The sequence below is a fragment of the Paroedura picta genome, chromosome 12 (genome assembly GCF_049243985.1).
Source record: "Paroedura picta isolate Pp20150507F chromosome 12, Ppicta_v3.0, whole genome shotgun sequence".
Taxonomy (NCBI): domain Eukaryota; kingdom Metazoa; phylum Chordata; class Lepidosauria; order Squamata; family Gekkonidae; genus Paroedura; species Paroedura picta.
Genome location: NC_135380.1, coordinates 19,159,453 through 19,183,844, shown reverse-complemented (window position 1 = coordinate 19,183,844; position 24,392 = coordinate 19,159,453). Strand labels below are relative to the sequence as shown.

Here is a 24,392-nt window from a genome sequence, read left to right as displayed (position 1 = left end):
TGAATGGTCTCATCATCGGCTTCTGCTTCCACTGCCAATAAAAGGGGGGAAATCCCAGAACTGTGAGCGTCTAAAAATAGGGAGTGTTAAATACAAATAAACAAGCACAGCTCACCCCAACACGTCTTGAGTGTAATAGTGAATGTTATTACTCAAGATAGTCACTGCCAAACTGCCACATATAAATGAAAAAAGCTAGCATATGGCATAAAATGCACCGTGCCATACAAACACTAGCTGTGTGTAAATAGCAACTGTAGTTTGAACAGTAGTGGCATTTCTGCAACTGTATTGTCGGGCAAACATGTGGGGTGGCGTTGCTGTTGTCATGAAAGCAGCCATCCCAGCAAGCAGCTAAGGATAAGCGTGTTCGTCTTCTCCCGTTCTTATATTGTTCTATAAACGTTTTGCTCTTGCCTTTCATTTATTGGTCTCCCCTTAACTAGGATAGTTTGTCAAATTAGTTCCCAAACTGGAGCATGTACAATTGCTTTCTTTCATTTTGCACTATTCTCCATATATGGTCAATGTGCAAATCATGATTTTGTGCAGGCATCTCTCTTGCACACGCACACACACACAATCACACGCGCGCACACATATGCATACACTCCATATACACAGATTCTTTTTGTGTGGTGTTTTACTGGCACATCAAAGCTCTCCTCCCATTCGTAACTCAATGGAAATATACCAGCAGGATCCCTCTGACACGCAATAGCTGCAGTCATTTCTTTGTCTTTCAAATGCCATATAATTGCTAATGTAATTAGTGATGTATACAGAGGGGGGGGGGTGTGCAATTACCAAGTCCTAAGATCAAGTAATTAATGTTCTGTCAACAAAACAGCAACTGTTTCATTAACAACTGCCTAGATATGAGAGGTAAATATAATCAGAGACCAACCCAGCAGTCCAGGGCATTAGCCAGCCTGTATAATAGTTGCCCCTGTCTATGCAACGCAAATTCAGACCCGGAATAGGTGACAGCCACCTGTCTGGTTAATGCTAGCAAAGTAGAACATGAAGCTCAATCCCAGGACAAAGGAACTACATCCAGATTTGGCTGGGGCTTCATATTCTGTCCTGTTTCCCCAGTCTTCCCGATCTTCCACACCAGCAGTCTCTTCTGGTTGGTGCAAAGCTGTGTCTCTCATGCCTAGAAACACAGCCAAGTTTTCTTTTCCCCAACAGACATCTTTCCCTGTGCTCAGAGAAAGCTACCTCCAAAGCAAACTGCTGAGACACTCATGTGCAACCGTTAGAATACTTGTGAACATTCCATGACATCATGGTAACTCAAAGAATGGGAAAAAGCAGCTCTAGCATCAAACCAGGTAAGATGCTGAAAGATCATTACTGTCCCCCCCAGTCCTCTGGGAGAGCATAATTTTGATTAGATTATGGTTATTCCTTCTTTGCCCCACTTTTCTGACCTAAAATGCCCTCTTTGGAACTGATGTTGGAGGAAACATTCAGGCATATTAAGGGCAACTGACCTACTTCCCATAATGAAACAAAAACTCAAATGAGTATATAAAATAGAGGAAATGGTTAACATCCGTTCCCTCAAAGACTGGGCCCATCACAGCTGATTTTGAAGGAGAAGGAGAAGGAGAAGGAGAAGGAGAAGGAGAAGGAGAAGGAGAAGGAGAAGGAGAAGGAGAAGGAGAAGGAGAAGGAGAAGAGCTGGTTCTTATATGCCGCTTTTCTCTACCCAAAGGAGGATCAAATTCAACATACAATAAAATGGATAAAACCCATTAAAACCACATTAAAAAGCCCCCAACATTACAAAATTAAAATTTAAAAATGGCAAAAAACAATATCCTTTACATAGCTTCAGAGGCAAATGGGGCCCAGATGTTCAGAGCAGATGTAAATTGCTCCAACACAGTGGGGACCCATAACAATGGCTCTAGCACTGGCTCTGACCATAGAACTAGTGGGAGAGCTCCGTTCTGCAGGCCCTCAGGAAAACAGAAAGCTCTCTGAGGGCCTGCAGCTCCTCCGGGAGCTCATTCCACCATGTAGGGGCCAGGACCAAAAAGGCTGAGCCCGGCAAGCCTCCCTAGGGTCAGGAATGGTCAGTAGATTGGCATTTGCTGAGTGTAAAGCCCTGCCTGGGACATAGGGCACAAGGTGGTCCCTCAAGTATGTCAGTCCCAGACCATGAAGGGCCTTAACACCAAGACCTTGAACTTGATCCAGGCCACAACCGGTAGCCAATGCAGCTCCTTCAGCACTGGCTGAATATGGGCCCTCCAAGATGTTCCAGTGAAGACCCTAGCAGCCAGCTGCAATTTTGCACCAACTGCAATTTCTGGGCCAGGGTCAAGGGCAGGCCAGTGTAGAGAAAGTTACAGAAATCAATTCTGGAAGTGACCATTGCATGGATCACCGTGGCTAGATGTTCTGGTGAAAGGTAGGGCGCTAGTAGCCGAGCCTGGTGGAGATGGAAAAATGCCTGGATAGCTACCTTCTTGACCTGTGCCTCCATAGTTATTGAGGTATCTAAGGTCACCTCCAAATACATGACTTGTGATGTGATGGATAGTTACGCCGGTAAATGCACTGCCCGATCTGATCCCATTCTACCCAGCCACAGGACCTCTATCTTGGAGGGGTTGAGTCTCAGGCGACTCTGCTCGAGCCAGCCAGTCATGGCTTCCAAGCATCTGGTGAACAATTCTGGGGAGAGATCCAGGTGGCTGTCCATAAGGAGATAGAGCTAGGTATCATCAGCGCACTGATGACACACCAGCCCATACTTCTGGACCAGTTGGGCCAGAGGGCACATTAAAAGGTTAAAAAGCATAAATAAATAATTAAATAAAAATACTTTATGTTGTGTCTCATTGAGCGATGGGTGGCCTTGTTTGAACCAGCTCCGCTGTCTTCTTTACATTAGGAATCCAAAACTTACTTCCACTGGGCATTCATACAGTGAGAAACTTGCTCCGGATCATTCCCCTTTTCCCCAAACCGTTCTGAAAAATCTTAGCCCTGTTAAATAATGTACAATACCCCAAGGAACATGAAATGGAGAGGCAGAGGCAGAGGCAGAAAGGAACCGCTGAGAATATCTGAGATCAGAAACACAAATAAACACAAAGACCTCCAAAAAGTATCAGATTTTGTCCCTCCCTTCAGCATCTGTCATTCTATCAGAGGGTTATTAAAGAGCAGTTTAAAACTGCGGTTAATAGACTCTTTGACTTCAGAGAGACACTCACAATCTTTTGATGTCAGCTGATTAAGGATTCATTTGATTTGACATACAGGCGTACAAATAAATAACGTCTTGGTTCTCCTCTTTCCTGTTGCTTCTGAGCTGAAATGTTTCGAAAGACTTATCTCAAGTTCAAAATAAGAAACTCCAGAAAGATGAAGGAGGCTCTTTTGTAATCTATCACCCACTTCAAAGCTTTGCTACCATGATACATCCCAGTTTGGGTTCCCAGCAGGAAAGGGAGACAGCAAGGATGGGCAGAATAATGTTGCACTGGTGAATACTCAGATGTGACTTTACTCTGTGGCAAAAATCCTTTGGTGCAGGGGTAGTCAACCTGGGGTCCTCCAGATGTCCATGGACTACAATTCCCATGAGCCTCTGCCAGTGTTTCCCATGAGCCTCTGCCAGTGTAGTCCATGGACATCTGGAGGACCCCAGGTTAACTACCCCTGCTTTGGTGGATACTCAGACATGACTTTACTCTGTCAAAAATCCTCTGGCAAATACTCAGAAGTGACTTTACTCTGTTGCAAAACCACAGAGTTCTGCCTCAATCCTAGAGTGGTGCATCAGCGGTGTGACCTCATTTCTGTGTTATTTGGCAGCAGTGAAATTGTGCTACCTTTCTAAAGCAATTTCCCCCCTGTCAGCCCTTGGTAGGCAAGAAAGGAAGGCTGGGGGACATAGTGACAAAGTAGGAGGCCTCTCTCCCTAACTCTACTAGATCTCCATACTCTGATAGTCTAGCAGCTATACAATAGAGTCTCCCACTGGTGGCCAAACTGTAGCTCTCCATGGACGACAATTACCATGAGCCCCTGCCAGCACCATGCTGGCATGGGCTCATAGTTATTGTAGTCCATGGACATCTGGAGGGCAACAGTTTGGCCACCCCATTCTAAACATTTTAAGCAATTGTCTTTCCATGTTTCCTGATAGAGAAGCACTCGACAATAATAAACGATCACTTTGGTCTTTCTCTCAGTACTTGAAATTGGTCTCCAACAATTAATCAACCTTTTTACTTGATGGGTAGTGGACATAGTTCCCCACCCCTTTTTGTTGTTGTTGCTATAATTAAAGGATATTTATGTATTTAGTTTAGAATATTCTGGATGTATAGATCAATGCTTACATGCCTTCTTTTTGTTTTCAATTTTTTTAGATTGCTTGTAGGTCCTGTCCTCTTTGGTTCCTCCCCGTTTTATATTTACAATAACTTATTAGATAGGTAAGGCTGAGAGAGAATGACCAGCCCAAGATCAACATGGAAGTGCCATGATAGTGTGGGAATTTGGACCAGGTTTCTCTGATTCTTGACTACTCCAAAATGTTGGAGTATCAAGATCTGTGGTGTGCATGATTCAACAGCATATATGAAGACTATCCTACAGGGGGTGTCAGAGATGTGTAGTCAGCATAGGAACTTCCAGGTAGTCTTCAAATAATCTTCTCCCATGCCCTGATTGGGAAGTTTCTGATCCTTTGAGCATACTTGCTCCCTGTTTGCCTTCAGATGAAGAACAGTTAGATTGCTAAGACTCACTCTCCTCTCCCCCTCTCTCTCTCTCTCTCCAAAGTTGTTTCAATTCTCATTAAATCTATTCATTCTTTAAGCAGCTGGTGATCAGCCCCTTTGCAATACAAAACTCTAACCACTATGTCACACAAACAATGAGAGCTCATTTTCCGATTAGGATGTATGATCACTGATTCCGGTATTGTCTGCCCTGGCTCGTAATGGCTGGCTAAAATACCAGGGAGGGGTATTTCCTGATCCTACTACCAAGGTCCCGTAAGTCACCTAGCCATGGTCCTACCAATACTGTTGGCTAGATCAAGACAAGGATACAGGGAAATGGGGCAAGAGGATATTTTCCAAGAGATTTCACGGAGACTGCTAAGCCTAATTATTGACTTCCAGCTGTAATTTCCCTGGAGGGGGGGTCATATTTGGGCTCCCCTTGGTTCTGTGATACTGGATGGCGAGAGGTCCATTTTCCCACCTTGGCATGTACTGTTGCTGCCACAGCCCCTCTGTGTGCAGCACCTTGGAAGAGCTCCGCAGCTGCCTGCTTAATCCAGTCCTGCAAACTGAGTTAATGAGACACTTCTCCATCCATACCCTCGTGTGATTAGAGCCTCAGATCCTCTCCTCCTCAGCAGCTGGGTGTTGTCACTGAGATAAATATTTTAACTGTTCTGTCAATTCCTTAGCGTCCCCCATAAGTGGCTGGAAACAGCAGCTACTGTTTCAACTCTGATTAATGTGGAATGCAGCCTGACCAAAATAAACACTTCAAGCACCTTTAGGATAGTGTGCATATGTGTGTCTATGTGTTTGTGTATGTGGGGGGGGGGGGGGAGAAAAGGTAGGAAGAGAGAAATTTAGCCTAGGCTTTAAAATTTGGAATTACCAGGTTTTGTTTCTAAAGCTGGTACCATACTGAGGAGCACTCCATTTACGCCCATCCCCAGTTTTATACAGAACACTGTATGTGCAAAGTTAGCTGCACTTTTAAGTGCCTTCACTTCATACATATTTCCTCCCACCTCTGCATTACTGATGTAATGTGTGTTCTCAAAGAGTATTGGTTACACCAGTCTGGATATCATTTAGCCAGGATTATCCCAAGGTTCCCCAATGTGGAGCCCAAAAGTGTCCTGACACCTGGTGGTGGTGGTGGTAGTAGTAGTATATTGGCATACAGCAAGAATAAAACACATACAACTGAACAGGATACGTCTGCTAGTAAATCCCCTGGAGCCTGCTGAGATTTTCAGACAGTGGGCCTTTGAAAGTCAGGGCTTGTTACAGATTGGCCACCTTCACAAGAAAATGGTTTCCATAGGTGCAATGGAAGACCAGGTTTCTCTGTGTGTGATCCTGCTCTAATTCTCTGCATTCATAAGCCCAACCATGTCTGAGGCTTGGGGTTCAGGACATCAACCACATTCTCTGTTATGGGCAGATTGTCTCTTGTCAATAGTGTCATATCAGGAGACCTCAGGAGCGACTGAACCAGTATTGACTGTCTTCCTCAGCTGTACTCTCTTGAGGGTGTTGCTCAGCCTTTTTCACCAGCTTTTTTCCCCTTTCTTTCAGTGAATAGATGTACCAGGTCTCTGTGCACTACAAAGGGGTGAGAGTGACCTTTCTTGATAGAAGGCAGTGCGGAATAGAAATCCCCCAATAAATAAAGATAGTAAGGGTAGGTTGATCAGTAACTTAAGCCCCGTTCAAAAAGGCATACATTTAGATTTTTTATTCCAGATTTCCCCCCCCTAGTTTTTCCCCCCTGGTTTTTCTGGCCACCAGAAGAGGATCAGGGAGCCAGATCCAGGTGGAAAACTAGAGATTTGGGGGTGTAACTGTGGAGGACTGAGACCTCAGTGGAGTACAATGCTATAGTTCCCACCATCCAAAACATCCATTTTCAGTAGGGGAACTGATCTCTGTAATCTGGAGATGACCTCTAATTCCAGGAATACCCAGGCCCCACCTAGAGGTTGGCATACTTACTTAATTCCCCTTCCTGAATCAAAATATATTTCATCTTTCTCCTAGAATTTTCCATGTTATCAGGGTTTCCACTGTTCCAAAAGCTGTGACCAGATCCTTAACATGAATCAAATTGCTCTCCTGTGCAGATGTTGCATGCTTTACTTGTTCTTCCTGTCTGAAGAGTAAATCATATGGGAACAAGAACCAGCGAAGTGCACAAAATAATTGCATGAGGTGAGCCCTGGATTTTTGCATATCTGGTACTGTTGTAACCAACCACACCATATTAATCCCACACCTTTTAATCCCAGTCCTTTTGGTCTTCACTCACCAGGACCCTAAGCATCAAACCAATTGTGTGGTTTATGCTTTCTGCTCCCCCATAACTAGCAGGGTGGGCAATACTTAGTGATACTAAGTTGTGGTATTACCATACTTAGAAAAAAATATCATACACTACCAGCAAATATTGATTACCAGTTGGTATTTCTGATGGTGGCCATGAAGGAATTCTCATGGCTTTGCAGGTTGGAGCCCATTAATGAGGTTCTTCTCACATCTTGCTGGTCCTTTCTTTTGTTGACCCTACTCTTCAACATCCTTTGCTATACCAATCCCCAAAAATCCTTCAGCTGTATATCTCAGCTGACCTGTTGCTTCATGATCATGGATCATAAACAGAACCAAGTGCAACATTCATTTGTGTAGCAACAACACTCACTTGGCAGGGATGGTTACAAACCCATTACACTTAGTATGAGTTTCCATTCCCCTTTCAGGCTTTCCTTCTTTTAATTCTTCCTTCTCCCCTCTGGGCAGGCTTGCCTTTTTTAAATTCTTCTGTTCCCCTCCCATTTGCCAGGTGTTGCTAGCACTGAGCTGGCAACCCTACCAGAAAAGCCTCTTTTTTTTTGGTGGTTAAAGGGGACCTCCTCCTTCCTTATTCACCTGAAGAAAAGCTTGTTATGTCCATCTGGGGTCCATGTTGAGGAGAAAGGCAGGATAAGAAATGTTCTGAATAAATAAGTCAGTCATTGGAGACAATTGAATGATGCACTCATAGCTGGTGGGAGGATGTGTCAAAACCACTAACCCCTGAGCAGTGGTTGATTGGAAGGTCAGAATAGTTATTCGTGCTGAGATACAGTGGGCAGCCTCTTCTGTGACTTTTTGCTCTGAACTCAGAGGACTCTTTAAGCAGGATTCATTTCTTGGAGCACACAAGCTGTTCTGTCATGGCTCCTGACAATGATTGCTATGGGATTTGACTTCCCTGTTTTCTGTTTGCTTCATCAGGGAGACGAAACTAGAGATGAGACTGAACTTGGAGAGCCAGCTGGTCTAGGTCAGCTACTCCCATTCTGATCATCTGTCTCATTTGTCAGAAACAAATCCACAAAGCTTTCTGTTTTTGATCCAGTTTCTCTTTCCTTATCCAACTGGTTTCTACTAAATTTAACACGTCTTTCAATGTTATTTTTGTAGAAGAAGAAGCAGAGTTGGTTCTTATATGCCACTTTTCTCTACCCGAAGGAGTCTCAAAGCAGCTTACAGTCACCTTCCCTTTCCTCTCCCCACAACAGACACCCTGTGAAGTGGGTGAGGCTGAGACAGCTTGGATATTCCTGCTCCAGAACAGCTTTATCAGTGCTGTGTAATAAGCCCAAGGTCACCCAGCTGGCTTCATGTGGGGGAATGCAGAAATGAACCCAGCTTGCCAGATAAGAAATCTGCATTCCTAACCACTACACCAAACTGGCTCTCAAGGAGATCTAAAAGGCATAAAAATGGAATGAGCATTGCATAATATTGTGCAAAGAAAAACAACTAAATGATCAATGACAGCGAACTGAAAAGAGATCAATGGAGTTCCAGTTTCACTTCAAGGCTTTGGATCTCACCTTTAAGGCCACAGGTGGTCTGAGCCCTGCATATCTAAGGGACAACATAACTGAACATGTCCCCCGGAGGGCACTCTGCTCTGCAACACCAACTTGCCTGGTAATCCCCAGGAAAAAACAAGGACTGGCCTGCAGGTTATAGGGCCTGCAAGAGAGAGGTCTTCTGCTGAGTTTATGGTTGACGCTGGCTTGGACAAATAAATATTCGAACATTAAAGGGTGTCCCCATTACAACGCAATAGCTCATTGCCTGCCCCAATCAGAAGAACTAATTGGGGGTATCACCAACCGTTTGGCAGATTAATTGTTTAATCTATTTTAATTGTTTTAATGATTTTAACTGTTATTGTATTTTTAACAGTGTTATATAGCTGTGACAATAGGGGTGGTCTAGAAATTTAATAATAAATAAAAAGAAACAGAAATGGCCATATCCACTAAAGTTGAGGCAAATGGAAGCCATAGCATAATGAGGCTTTGAGGGAGGGGTTGACTCCCTTCATCCTATTCTTTGATAGATCACAAATTTCTTCATGAATTGTGCTTCATCCCATTTCTCCTTAATTGTTAATGGAATTGGACTGTACCCTGCTTGCTTCAGTTGTTTGCATCTTCCCATGGCTTGCTAAAAGAAGCAATCGTGATGTGGTAACATCAATTGTTAAGTCAAGATTCTTTTTGTAGAGTTTTTTTTGAATATGTACAGCCCTTCCTTAGCACCATGCTAAAACTTGCACTTCAAGATTGCTCTTTTTTAATGTACTGTTTTATTAATATGCATGTACGTATCCATACAACCAAAATGAAGATGCTGAAGGCTGCAGTAAATTGCACATGCAGGGCACTCTGTACAAAATCTGTAAAAAAAAGAAATGGAACAACAAACAATCTGTTATGCATCACTTCAATGTTGGAAATGTTGTTGTGGTTGTTGTTAGGTGTCCGACCCATCGCGACCCCATGGACAATGATCCTCCAGGCCTTCCTGTCCTCTACCATTCCCCGGAGTCCATTTAAGTTTGCACCTACTGCTTCAGTGACTCCATCCAGCCACCTCATTCTCTGTCGTCCCCTTCTTCTTTTGCCCTCGATCGCTCCCAGCATTAGGCTGTTCTCCAGGGAGTCCTTCCTTCTCATGAGGTGGCCAAAGTATTTGAGTTTCATCTTCAGGATCTGGCCTTCTAAGGAGCAGTCAGGGCTGATCTCCTCTAGGACTGACTGGTTTGTTCGCCTTGCAGTCCAAGGGACTCGCAAGAGTCTTCTCCAGCACCAGAGTTCAAAAGCCTCAATTCTTTGACGCTTGGCCTTCCTTATGGTCCAACATTTGCAGCCATACATTGCAACTGGGAATACCATAGCCTTGACTAAATGCACTTTTGTTGGCAGGGTGATGTCTCTGCTTTTTAGGATGCTGTCTAGATTTGCCATAGCTTTCCTCCCCAGGAGCAAGCATCTTTTAATTTCTTTGCTGCAGTCCCCATCTGCAGTAATCTTGGAGCCCAGGAAAATTAAAAAATTAAAAAAAATGTTGGAAATAGGACCAAGCAATTCATAACTCCAAGATTCAGGGAGAAATCCAGATGAGGAGAACAGGAGGGCATCTTTAGTTGGGTTTCCATGCTGATGTGAGCCATAAGATATCTCCTTCCACTTGTGGACTGTCGACTGTCATTTATTTCTTTCAGTTGTTGAGCTACACCTTGAGCTAAGGGAATACTCAAATCACGAATTATTCCAGCTAGCCAGTTTCAGAAAAGTAATTATCTCTTTGTGCTTCTTCTTCTTCTTTTGTCCTCAATGTTTTATTAGCAAATTCCCCAGGAGTCAGATCCTTAAGACTTGGCGAAGTCTTATAAAGGTCAGTTAGATATAATATCACTAGAGCAAGTTCTCCATTATGATAGTGGGGCAGGGGGAGCTTTGAAACTCATAGTACCACAGGGCAGAGCAGAGCTATTTGATCTGTGACAGAGACATGGATTGTTCACTCATATGCAAAACTGGGTCATCAGCAAAATTATGAATTTCCTTTATTCTAGTCTTATTTATTCCAAATTATTATAATCATTATTCAAACTTTTTAGGTAAAGGTAAAGGTATCACCTGTGCAAGCACCGGATCATGTCTGACCCTTGGGGTGATGCCCTCTAGCGTTTTCATGGCAGACTCAATACGGGGTGGTTTGCCAGTGCTTTCCCCAGTCATTACCGTTTACCCCCCAGCAAGCTGGGTACTCATTTTACCGACCTCGGAAGGATGGAAGGCTGAGTCAACCTTGAGCCGGCTGCTGGGATCAAACTCTAAACCTCATGGGCAGACATCTTCAGACAGCATGTTGCTGCTTTACCACTCTGCACCACAAGAGGCTCTCAAACTTTTTAGTCTAATGTTATTCTATTGTTTAGATCCCTTCCAATGTGCTTTGAAGGCTGAAACAACCTTGATTGCCCTGGTGGATGACTTGTACTGGAAGATGGACAGAAGATGTATGACTCTATTGATTCTCCTGGACCTTGCATTGACTTAATACCATCAGTCATGATATTCCTCTGGATTGTCTATCTAGAATGGGATTGGGAGGTACCATTCTATGGTAGGTCCAGTCCTACCTGGGGAGGGGGGCATTTCAGAAAGTGGTGCTGGGGAACTGATGTCCAACCCTTGGCCTTCGGCCCTTTGAATCCCACCAGGTTCTGTCTTGCCCCCTGTACTTTTTTACATCTCCATAAAACTATTGAGATTTGGGCTAGGGTTTCACATTTTGAAGATGACACATAGCTCTCTCTTGCACTTCCAGTTGATCCCAAGGAAGATGTAGAAACTGTGAACCAGTAGCTGGAGGGAGTTGTGCAGCAGATGCTGGCCAATAATCTTGACAAGATGGAAGTGCTACTGGTGGGCTGAAGGTCTGAGACAGGATTTAAGGTGTCAACCACTCTGGATGGAGTTGCACTACCCATGAATGAACAGAGGTTGGTAATCTGGGGGTACTGGAAAGCAGGTGATGGTTGTGGCCAAGAGACCCTTTTATCAATTTTGACTGGCTAGCAAGGCACACCTTTTCTTGGACAGAAATGATCTGGTCACAATGGTACATGTCCTGGTTACATCCAACTTAGATTACAGCAATGTGAGGCTGCCCTTGAGAAGTGTTTGGAAACTTCAGTTGGTACAGAACTCTGCAGCCAAGTTGGTGACTGGAGTGGGCCATGGGGATCATTTCACTCCAATCTTTGCCCCTTACACAGGCTTCCAATTTGTTTCTGGGAATAACTCAAAGTGTTGGTATTGACCTTCAAAGTCCCGTATGATTTGGAAACAACATATCTAAAGGACTGCCTAATCCCTTATGAACTGACTATTATAATCTTTGGCCTTGCTTCAAGTGCTCTCAGCAACCATAGAGAGGGACGTCTTAGTCATGACACTTGGAAATTTCTCCCTAGATGATTCCATAATGTTTTGTATGTATTTTGGTTGTTTTCTTAAAATGTATTTTAACTATTTTAAAACTTTTTAAAAAGTTGTGTTAATGATGTCTCATATATTTCTATGATAATGGTTTTATAATGTATTTTATTATAATGGTTTTGTAATGTAATTTTATCACATCTCTTTTAAATTGTTAGCCTCCTTGGTGACTCTTTTAAGGACAGAATGGCTGGGATATAAATGTTGTAAATAAATCAATAAAGAATTGTGCCTTCAGATCCACAGAAATGAGTACTGCTGTCATGAACACATTCACAAGATTGGCTGAACTTTTCACTTTATTTTATTTAAATTCTGTTTTTTCCCCCCAAATGTTACTTGCTTGAAGTGGCAAACATCAAAACAGACTTTTAAATTGCATTTCAAAGTCATGTGAGGGATGACTTAAAAAAAAATATCTTCACAACACTCACGCATCATCATAGAACTTCATGAGGGACCATCAGGCATTAATGCATAGGGGTCAACCAAAACCATGCTGGAATATTATGGTATAATAACCAAACAAAATGAGGATTTGACCCATTTTCATTAGTAAGCAGCTGTAGACCCCCAAAGACATGATATTACATGGTTCAAGAAGATCCCTGATCAACCCCCAGCCTTGCTTTGGGTATCAGGGGGATCTATCAAAGAGTGTCCAAAGAAGTGAAACAAGAACAGAATTGGTCTCAGAGCTTCTGGAACTCTGGGAAAAACTCAAGAATGAGACACCAAAATCATTCAGGCAGCAGAGGGGTCAGGGTCTCCCATCACTCTCCTGATGATCATCCTCAGGCAATGTGGAGGATCAGCAGTGACTCCAACATGGTGGGGTCATCAGGGCAGCAGTTGGGACCGCTGGCTGCAGAGTGGCGAGGTCTCTGAATGTAGGACCTCCCCAGAACAAGGCTTTAGGCAGCTGCCCCAGATGCCTCATGGCTAAGATCAGCCCTGTTCAGGAAGGTTTGCAAAAGGACTCAGACAATTTTGTGTTTTGGTTTTCAAATCCAGTGTTTTGGAAAGCACCCTGTAACAAATTAGAAACCAGTACTCTGGTTGGATGTACCAAGTGATTCAGATTGGTAAGATATTGACTAGTTGAGGAGAGGAAGAATCCACATTCAGGGTGTTTTAGAAGGACCCCAACCAACAAAGGGAAGCATAAAGAAACACCTTCCTTATAGAAACCCCTTGTATCCCAAAATGGGCCTCCACTGGGTCAGATCTGAGCTTGACTCCCTCATTTGCCTTCAGACCCATCACTGTGTGCTGAGACTTGTAGAAGCTGCCTTAGAAACACATGGAACTTCTTTAGAGTGCTGTGAGCATGTTTGACAAGTGAACATACAATGTTTGATGGCTCTGTTCCGTGATTCTCTGATCTGTTCAGTTCACTGAAACCAGTCTCAAATGAAAACAGAACAGCTTTGTTTTTGCATCCGCAAAGTAGGCAGAATCAGTTCTCTTGAAGGGTTATGGCTGGGTCAGGGAACTAAATGGTAGTACAACTCTCATGAGGCAATGTGAAAATACTCATGTGTGAAATAGCTTCCATGGTAACATGGATTTAGTTGAACACCAAACTACAAACAGGACTTTGGGGTTGGGGGGGGTGAACGGATGGACTGGGGCTGTTGTTTGACTGTGTGAGAACAATGCATGCCTGCACCTTTGTCTTGTGCTCTAGCATACTGTCTGAATATTTAAAAAGTTAACCTGCCAGATAGGCTTAAACCATTCATGAGCAGGCAAACTGATTGACAAAGTTGGCTCCCTGCTCATCACTGGTGAACAGAAAGTGACCTAAACTGGTAGCATCCCTACCTGACTTTGAATCTGTCCTGTTCCCTTGGTCAGTCAGGATCCATTCCATTCCACAAGATGGAGGGTATGTGAACACATACATTTATGTGTTGGGCAGGATGTGAAAAATTTCATTAAACAGGAGCTCCTCAGACAGAAGCCAGTCCTGCAGTCAACTGCTACAGGTTTCATAAATACAATCCTTCCCCCTTAGGTCAGCCACTCACTTTTCAGGTATACTGTGTCCTACAGAGACTAGCCTATCATTTGAAAGATATTTCCTGACACTGAAGTTAATGTGGCACTCTGTGCACATGAATCCTTGATTTGTGCACACACATGGCATACATTCTTCTTGCTCCGATACGTACTGACTCTGCAGTGCTGAGACTTCTCTCTCTTTGTAATGCACCTTGGAGCAGAAGGCAATTTGATGCCAAAAACGAGAAAGGCTCAGATGATTCCTTCTTGCTTGGGTTTTTCTTTTTACAGTACAAAAAAGTTTTTATTGGTTTCTTTTTGTTTAGGATAATTTAAAGTTTAAAACTAAACATAGTCATTTTACAAACAAGGAGTTCTTCCATAGGCAAGACTATTAAAAAACACTAAAGCAAAGAAACAGCTATTTTTTTTTTACAAAAAGCTTCCTGTGCATAGCCATACTGTAGATAACTGACATCACCAAAAACAAAATTATTATTAACAACAACAATAAAGTGACCTATACATTTGGGAAGATTTACTTTACAAAAGGGATGGAGTTTCTTTATATAAAACAAGAACCCGTGCTTATTGAAAATGAGCCAAGAGCGCAGTAGAATAAAAGAGTACAGCAAATAAAGCAAACGGTTTTGAAATTATGAGTATATCACTTTTTCTGGAAGCACTGGACAAAAGAAGATCAAACACACATCAGAATAACTTATTGTATTTTTTTAAAATTACATACACGTTTTAAATTTTTTTGCCACTCCTATATTCTTTCATTCTTTTTTTTTCAAGGATAGATAATTCCCAGCTACCCTTACCCCAATCTAAGTTACCATTACTTTAAAACACTGGTCCTGTAGCCCCCTCCCTCCCAAACAAATGCAAGATTTTACCTGCTGCTACATTCTGGAGCATTGCTAATGTGCAAGGAAGGGGGAAAGAGGTGAAAAAACAATTGATAAAGTTACAACTTGATCCTTTAAGCAGGGGTAGTCAACCTATGGTCCTCCAGATGTTCATGGACTACAATTCCCATGAGACCCTGCCAGCAAACACTGGCAGGGGCTCCTGGGAATTGTAGTCCATGAACATCTGGAGGACCATAGGTTGACTACCCCTGCTTAAAAAAAATGACTTACAGTGAACTCTTAAGTAGAGATAAACTCTTCTAAACTCTGCTTAGGATTGTCCTTTTTAGAAGCTGGTCTTATTGATCTCTGTGAACTGGATCAAAAGTGGACTCTTAGCATTTTAAAAAGTAAGATTTATTGGGTGTAGAAGAAGAAGAGCTGTTTTTGTTTTTTTTTTGGACTGCACTTTTTACTGCCAAAAGGAGTCTCAACATGGCTTACAATTGCCTTCCCTTCTTCTCCCCATAACAGACACTTTGTGAAGCAGGTGAGGCTGACAGAACTCTGAAAGAACTGTGACTGGTCCAAGGTCACCCAGCTGGCTGCATGTGGTAGAGGAGTGAGGAATCAAAGCTGGTTCTCCAGATTAGAGGTTGCTGCTCTTAACCACTACACCATGCTGGCTCTTCATGGACTAGAATCTACTTTCTCAGAATCAAAACACACCCTCTCTGGGAGCTTTACATGCAGCTAGGATGAAGCCTTTATTCTCTTTATACACTGCTTTGTTCACCTTAGACAGGAGAAACCCACAGAATAGTTTTGGGATCATGTTGACCATATCCGTAAAGGTTTTTGCCACTTGGTGTCCATGTACATGTGTGTGTAGGCGTATATACCAATACATGCCAACTGAGGATGCACTTCATGCATCTGATGAAGTTGGCTTTAGCCCATGAAAGCTGATGCCATAAGAAATATGAGTTTTTACAGTGCCATGATTTCTTTTTGCTATCCATTGTTGTAACTAAATGCAGCTCCCCTCTGAATTCTTAAGTTCATATGTGCATCCAGTGCTTTTAATCATGCTTCTAATTGTGCACTCATGCATGGAATCAAGAGTGCACTGAATTCTTCCAGGGACATCATGGGAGAAGGTCATACACACAGTCCGGTTCAGCATGTAAAGCTCTCTGCTCCATAGGTGCATATTATTCATTACAACATAGAGTCTTCAAGTATGTGATCGGAGAATACTTTTCACACCAGTGCCTTATTAAATCAGCCACTTTTAAGCTTTTGCCTTTCAGGGAAACTTTTCCACAGCAACATGTCTGCTGAGAGGAAACCTGCCACTTTCATCTTGAAAGGCTTACACATTGCAAAGGATTCTGGTCATGTGCAAAGGTTCCCAGTCAGCTCATAAATGATGCCGGCTGGTCTTGATGACCTGCTAGAACCACAAAGCATGACCCACACCCATCCAGAACACTTTACAAGAGAAGACTGGGAAAGGCTGGCAAGTTATCTTTGAGGGAAATTTGTCTGCAATGACAGAGGAATATCCCACAGGTTTCCAAGGAATCATAGAATCATAGAGTTGGAACTCCAAAGGTCCCACGGTGGAGTGGTTCCTCGGATTTCAGTGAGGCAGACTTGCAAAGACAACCATGATTGGGAGTCAGGGCATCAATACATACTTAAAAAGCATCGCCAGTCACATCAGCAGAGAGAGGAAGAGTTTTAATGGCCCCAGGGACGGTTGCTTGCTCCTTTCCTTTCAGAAGCCAATGGAATATCAATGCCAACCTGATAATTTTGGGATACTCACCTGTGCTTCAGTCAAGCAGCCATTGCAGCATTCATACAAAATCCAATGTCTACTTTACTGATCTTAATATGTAGGATGTTTTTTATGGCTCACACAACCCAGGAATAAAAAAGGAAGGAAACGACAGAACAGAGCCAGCCCGAGACATCTTGCCTCTCCTGCTTTTGTGGTTCCCTTCACAAGTTGCCCAGTTCCATGCGAGACTTTAGATTGATTACTATGTCAACTGCAGCAGACAATGATCCTACCTGAGTGTAAATTGCTATTATGAGCTCCCACTGAGACTCTTATCCACAGTCAACTGCTCCTCCCAGAGTAGGTGCACACAGTGGCTTCTAAATGTGTTAGAAATCACCTCTCATGACTTACATGTAAGAATTTGGTGTGTGACATGGTGACATAAAGGCCTGGGGAAGAAAAAAGAACATTTGGGACAAACTCATCCCCCCTCTGACCCAAGAACTTTTCACCCCAGTTTTTCTGGTGAAAAAAACCCTGGGGGTAGCAGTGAAAGATGGGGGGGGGCCTTCTTATGAACTATTTGGTCCTCAGAATTAGTGGGAAATGCTTTTTAAGAGAAGACTTTTACTCCCTTACACTGTATAGCATCCAGTTTTGCCAACAGAAACATTGGGAAATTGTATGGAACACTGAAAAAACTCCTAGATTTTTTTCTTTTACAATGCGTGAAATGCTTTTCCAATACATGGTTTTACTCTCTCAAAATGTGTCAGGGCTGTTTCCAATGGAGAAACTAGTTCGTTTGGGGGAACTATTTTGTTTGTTTGTTAAGATAGTATAGAGTGCAGCGGTTTGAAGCTGTAACTCATTGTGCTACTGGGAGTTTTTGATGCTATGTAGAAAAGCATGGTTTTTCATGGTTTTAAAATTTCAAAAACTTTAGACATGGCCTTCAGAATTCTTCGCCATGATTTTGCATTCTGCAACAATGTACTTCAATGAAGAGGAATTGAAAGGATATCTCCATAGAGATTTATGGTCTCTGAGACATGGTATATTGAAAATGACAGTATTCCAGGTGGCAAAAAAAAAAAAAAACTGCTAGAAAATAGAACAAAAGTCATATCATAATTTGAATTGGTTCAGATGTCTATTTTGGGTCATCTTCTTTATTCATGAGATTTACCAGTAGATGAGGATGTACATATTTTACTGCTTCTGTTCTTGTTCTACAGTTCAGTCTCTCCCACCATTCTGCCTTCTGGTTTACCTTGGAAAATTTCTCAAATTAATTTGGGAATTGTCATAAGTGCCCTTCCATCCGTTTCCAATTTGCATGTTGTTTTCCTTCCTTACAAGTTATTGATGCACACACTGGCTAAGTCCCAGATCAAAAAGCAAACTTATGATCACATCGAGGGGGCTTCAGTGTCTCTGTATGCACACTATGATTCAGTATGTGCATATGTGCTAGCACACAATGGCAGCAATTTGCACATCTTCAGTGCTCTGAGCAGTCCATAGTTCCAAAATGGAAGAATTTCCAGTGCCCTGCAACTGCCGAAGTCCAGAGAGAAAAAATGGATAGAGAAGATTTGATAAGCACCCTTCTCCATGAAGATGATCAGGCGGCAAAGATACATATTTATGGAGTTCCTACATTTACATACATTTCCTAGCAGTGTGAGATCACTATATGAATGATCTCTCATGTCACCACATACATACGTGAATGGAAGTCCAAGGTATGTTTGGAGAGTGGTGGATCAGACTCATGGCCTGTCTTGATGTACATATTACTTTGGTTGTGAGAATAGATTGATTCCTGTTAGTGACTAGGAAAGGAAGCTTAGAATCATAGAATCATAGAGTTGGAAGGGGCCACACAGGCCATCTAGTCCAACCCCCTGCTCAACGCAAGATCAGCCCAAAGCATTCTAAAGCATCCAAGAAAAGTGTGTATCCAACCTTTGCTTGAAAACTGCCAGTGAGGGGGAGCTCACCACCTCCTTAGCTTCAAACATTGCATATGACCCAGGCCTTTTACTATACCAATAGGAATGTGAACATGCAAATCAGCATAGCTCACTGTTTTGCTTTGGTCTTAACCATTGTGATTCCATTCTTGTTTGGACGGTTAGTTTGTTCTTCAGCTTTATAAAGAGAGAATGGGCTGTGACAGCTGACTCATGGCAGCAATTTCACTTATAGGACATAACCAAGAAAGAGAGCTGTGGGCATCGTGTAACATGGCCATGTATGAACCCACCCTGGGAAATGAAGAAACTAGGGGCACAGTCAGTATTACATTTTGTCATGAAGACTTCCACAAACAAGCATCATGGGAAAACACTAATGTTTTTATTCCCCTGAAAAAAAAACCACAGTTACCCTCACTGGGTGCACAGAAGTTTGGGTTCCACCTTAAAATACAGGTACATATATAAATAGTATATTATAAAGAGCCAATAAGTGACCGATAGCTTTTATAGGCATATTATTGACATAAGGGGCTCCATTAGTAATGGTTACAATGACATCAGCAGAAGGTAGTTTATAGCAGAGAAATTACCAGTCCATTAGAACATCTCGATGGGAAAGGGCATGCCATGGATCAGCAATCTTCACTATATTCCTCCTGAATATCTGGTTACCCTGAAGTTAAACTGCAGGTTCATGTGCATTGAGATGCACACACATGCATGGGACTCTTAATGCATGCATGCATGCTTTCCCATTCTTTTCACTGAAGAGATCCATGGCATGTACACACCGTTTTTCATATCCACTGGGCCTGTCTCTTCATTCAGATTAATGAAGAAGAGTTACCATGGTTGTGGGGGGGAGAGGAGGCTTTGTACCAAGCCCATGACAGTCTGCAATGGAGCCAAATTTATATTCTAATAGAAAATTTGGATGTTGTATTGTTGCTGCTGTCTTGTATTAAGAATGCACAGATTTCTTGCCCTGTGTATATTATGGTGAACATCCGAAACTCGATTGGGGTTGACACCCAAATAGGAACATTGGTCATCTTGGACACACTTTGTGAACGTTTGAAAATTCATGATACCCTAGTTGATATAGTCCGAAGTCCTTTCCAGACATGATGTCTGTACATATTGGGAGGGAAACACCTTGTGCATATTGGGGACAACCTCCTCCCAATACGAGTGGTCACCATGTCATCTGAACAGGGACATCATCTACATTTTGCATGCACATACAGCTTTGGTATATATTAAATGGTAGCTGGATTTTCCAGTGTTATGGTTTGCACATGTAAAATATGTGAAATGTCCCTGTTTAGATGACACAGTGAACACATGTATCTGGAGGCAGGTACTCCTCATATGTGTGGTTGCTGGACTCATGGACACAGACATAACTCCAGAAAACAAAGTCAACACTTGCTTCTGTTTGTAAAAAAGTGGGGAAATGTTTGTACTGTAGGGATTATTCACAAAAGATCTCTAGGAGTCTTAATGTTCATACGTGAGTGTCAAGACACATTGTAATGTATACATAACTGAACCTTGCATGGAGTATATGGAAAGCGACCAACTGGAGACCCCTTTTCCATTCCCTCGTGCTCAAATTACAACCTGAAAAGTCATTAGAGTTCGACACGAAAACCTGGTAAAAAGCCCATACATGCCACATATTTACCGATCAGATGTATGAAACTAGAACAGCTTACGTCAGTACCTGAAACCTTAATTGAATCAAAAGATGAAAAAAGTGTATAATATTCATACATTAACTACTGCCCTATATTTATATATTTATATATATATATATGCATATATATACCATTATGTGTATAAAAAACTTGTGATGGGTCCTTCGTGAAGAATTCAAGACATTCTTGGACAGGGTTGAATAAAGAGCAGGAGAGAAGTGAAAACAGATTGCAGCATTAAAGAAACACCTTGAGGGTGCTTCTGCATTTTTGCATTATGTCCCCCCCCCCCACGATTCATTGTACATTAGAAGATGGGAGGGAAAATCCCCCCCTCCCCAAGTCTTCAATTTCTACCTCTACATACAATAACTTACAAGTTTATTTATTTAAATAATTGTAAAACATCTTACATTTTCCATTCTTTAAAAAGAGATTAAACTATAAGCAAATACACACACACGTCAACATCCCATCATTCATATCAGTTTTTTTTTTTTTAAGAAAGTCTTCCATGCTGGTACCCTGTTTTGAGTTATTTTTTTTTTCTGCATAAACTAAATCGGTATCTGAAAGGCTCCGTAGAAAATAGAAACTTCAACATTTCCCCCCACCTACAAAGTAAAACAAAGAGTATTCAAAATATCACACTTGAATCGGTTGGCCAATTTTGTTTTTGCCCCTTTTTAATATTTTACAAACATATGGAAGGTTTTCTGTCCATTTAAAAAAAAAAAACAAATAAACCCTCGTTCTTCTGATTCCATCACGTCAACAGTGTATATCGGGAACTTGGACAAATTCTTCCTTTAATGTTCTAGGGGTTGATGGAAGTATATACGAAACCTGGAAGTCGCCTGCTACCTCATCCAATGTGTAAAAACTGTTTCCCTTCTTGCTGCAGATGGCTTCCCCCCCCCCATCAAAAGAGGGTGTAGTGCTTCCCGCCCCCCTTTTTAGTGGTCCATCACAAATAAGTAGTTTTGTGCTGTAAAAAAGAAAAAAAAATCCAGCGTTTCCTCCTCTTCTTTTACATTGGAGGAACAACAAGACCAGTCATGGCTGAAAGTGAAAATGGACAAGGTTAAAACAGCAGCCCCTGACCAAATTAGATGCAACAAGCTGGAGGGCAGGGAAGTGATAAACTACTGGGGAATCTTTAACCCAACTGGTGGCAGCACACTCTGCCTCCGGGAACATGTTTGGTCCCCTTACGTTCTTAGGATGCCGCTTCTATGGCCAGCGCCCCATAATATAAGCCTTCTATTGTTACATTTCTGTTTGCAATAAGAAAATCCAGGAATGCTAATTGGTTTATAAAACGCTTGATATTCCGCTTGGTTCGTCTCCTCCTGTGAGTTGGCTTAATGTCATTTTGGAGCCTGGCTTTTGTTCTCGCAAGCTGCTCCATGCTGCTCCCCTCTCCTCCCCTTTGGGGCTGAGCTGTCAAAAGCCTATTTCCCAGCCTGTACGGCTTCTTATTGAATGTTTGTGAGGTTTGGATTAAGGTCTTACACCGCTCGCAAAGCTGTAATTATTTTTGCCTGTATTACTATATATTGAATCGATGTAACTTTTCAATAAAGGTAGGTTCAGTGCAGGACATTCCTTGATGAGTGGGGAATACGGGAACCACAGTGATTATCCCCCAGGGAGCCTCTTCTCTCTCGTTTTATTTTATCTTCTTATTATTGGAGAGGAATGGAAGAAAGAATTGAAGGTGTGCCGCCCTGTATTAGCCTCCAAAGACCGGCATTATCAGAGGAAACACTTGATTAAATGTGTCAAAGAACCACACAGATGCTTGGATGACACCCCCCACCCCAAAGAATGCATTGTTAATCATACTAACAAACACCTTGCAAGAAGAGGAAATGTTGTATTCCTTCCTACACATCAAGGAACAACTACGACAAAAAGGAGGAAGGATGCTGTCCTTCTCATGGAGCCATCTGAAGCTTCAAGTGGTGGATTTAGAGATTAATCTTTTTGGTTTAAACTATATTCTGGAGTGGGACATGAGTGTCATTTTCTCTTGAGGTACAAAATGTTTAAGGTTGGCAGTGGGTAAGAATTCAGCTGGACTCATCTACCCAAAGAGCTTCAGTGTTTTAAGAGACAACATGCAGTTCCTGAGGGCCTTACTTTGTGCCTCTTAGCACCATCAGCAGCAATATGACTTTCTCTAGGGCAGGGTTACCCAATCATGGCATGGGGGTACTGAATGATTCTGCTAAGGTCCCTGGATGGTACTGTAGCATGGGGGGTTTCAAAAAGGTGGCTGGGGAGAGCCCTCCCATCTTGAGCCTGCTGTTTCTGGCTTGGAGCAAAAAGGAAAGAAAAAAATATTTTTTAATTTTAAAAAAATCTACCCTTATTTGGGGAGGTTGACCCACCCACTTCCAAAGTGACCAATGATGGGCCTGGAAGGAATGTGAAGGGGAGGGGACCTGGGCCATTGAAAGCTTTGCCAGTTGAGGCTCCCTTCACTTATGGGTGTGTAGCAGGGGGATGTGGCTAGATGACATCACTTCCTGGTACCTCAAAGCCTGAAAAAATATCTCTGAGGTACCTCCACAGCCAAAAGGCTCCTTTAAGGTATGTCACTTCAGCCATTCTGTGCCTGAAGATGCCAGGAAAGAAGGGGTGTTACCTGCTCTGGCTCCTGGGAGACAGACAGTGATGCAGTGACAGCTGAGGCCAGCAGCACACTTTGCCTTGAAACAGAAACCCACCCACCCACTTTTCCAACATACACCAGTAGGAGAAGGAGAAGGAGAAGGAGAAGGAGAAGGAGAAGGAGAAGGAGAAGGAGAAGGAGAAGGAGAAGGAGAAGGAGAAGAGGAAGAAGAAGAAGAAGAAGAAGAAGAAGAGTTGGTTCTTATATGCTGCTTTTCTCTACCTGAAGGAGTCTCAAAGCAGCTTACATTTGCGTTCCCTTTCCTCTCCCCACAACAAACGCCCTGTGAGGTAGGCGAGACTGAGAGAGCCCTGATATTACTGCTCAGTCAAAACAGCTTTATCAGGGCTGTGACAAGCCCAGAGTCACCCAGCTGGTTGCACGCGGGGGAGCGCAGAATCAAATCCGGCTCGCCAGATTAGAATTCCTCGCTCCTAGTCACCACACCCTAGCTGGCTCCCCCAGTGAATGTGGCCAGCCACATTTATCTGCCAGCATCCACCAAAGCTTCTCTGTTTTCAGACACTCCTAAAATTTGGCTGGGATCATTAGTGCTCAACAAGTTTGGGATGTCTGTTGTCACGTTTCCGCAGAAGACGGCTGCCGCAGACAATCACATTTCAGAACTTGTATCCTCAGCAACGCTAAAGGGAGAGATTAGAACTAAGATCCTTTGAAAGGGGAAAAAAAGAGAAAAGAATCAGACCTCTGATTTAAGGAGGGAAATATTGTGGCATGAAACCCTTCCTCTCCTCCATTAGCTTCTTCTGAGATGGCCTCTGAGGGTTACTTCAGTAACTTGTTGAAAAAGCAGCCTCGGGTCGGTAACAAGATATACAATAGCTTGGACATGCCCGGCTCAAGGTAGAGAGGCTCTCAAATTTCTCTCATTAGCAGCACCATCACATCCGGAGTGTTTGTTTCCTCTTTGCAAAGACCTTGCCTTTGGCTTGACGTTACTGTAGCCCAGTTTCCAATACACACACACACACACACACACAGAGAATGCAGCCCTCTGAGACTGACACTGATTTTAAAGAACAGTTTAAAAAACAAACAAAGGTAAGAGTATAGGAACAGTACAGTTGGACTGGATCAAGATTCAGCTGCTCGGGCATCTTCTTTCCTAGAGTAGTAAACCAGGTATCTCTGAAAAGCTTGGCACAGAAGACAAAGATTCTCCATGTTGTCAAAAGCTGACTGAACAGGGAGGGAGAGTGAGAAGGAGTGTACCGGTCTGTTCAATAGCTGTATGTGCT

At 42.7% G+C, this 24,392-nt stretch overlaps 1 protein-coding gene and 1 long non-coding RNA gene across 3 annotated transcripts in view; one reads left to right on the top strand and one right to left on the bottom strand.

Moving 5' to 3' along the window:
- Positions 1-12,072, top strand: part of LOC143822123 (uncharacterized) — a 73,108-nt gene extending 61,036 nt beyond the window's left edge. The window contains exon 3 of the long non-coding RNA XR_013226055.1: positions 11,439-12,072. This is a non-coding gene — a long non-coding RNA (uncharacterized LOC143822123). The remainder of the gene's footprint in view (positions 1-11,438) is intronic.
- Positions 12,073-21,109: 9,037 nt separating this feature from the next.
- Positions 21,110-24,392, bottom strand: part of EBF2 (EBF transcription factor 2) — a 251,959-nt gene continuing 248,676 nt past the window's right edge. For both annotated transcript variants that reach the window (XM_077305189.1, XM_077305191.1), the window contains one exon: positions 21,110-21,515. In XM_077305189.1, the coding sequence (XP_077161304.1) occupies positions 21,484-21,515 (32 nt within the window). In that variant the 3' untranslated portion in view covers positions 21,110-21,483. The remainder of the gene's footprint in view (positions 21,516-24,392) is intronic.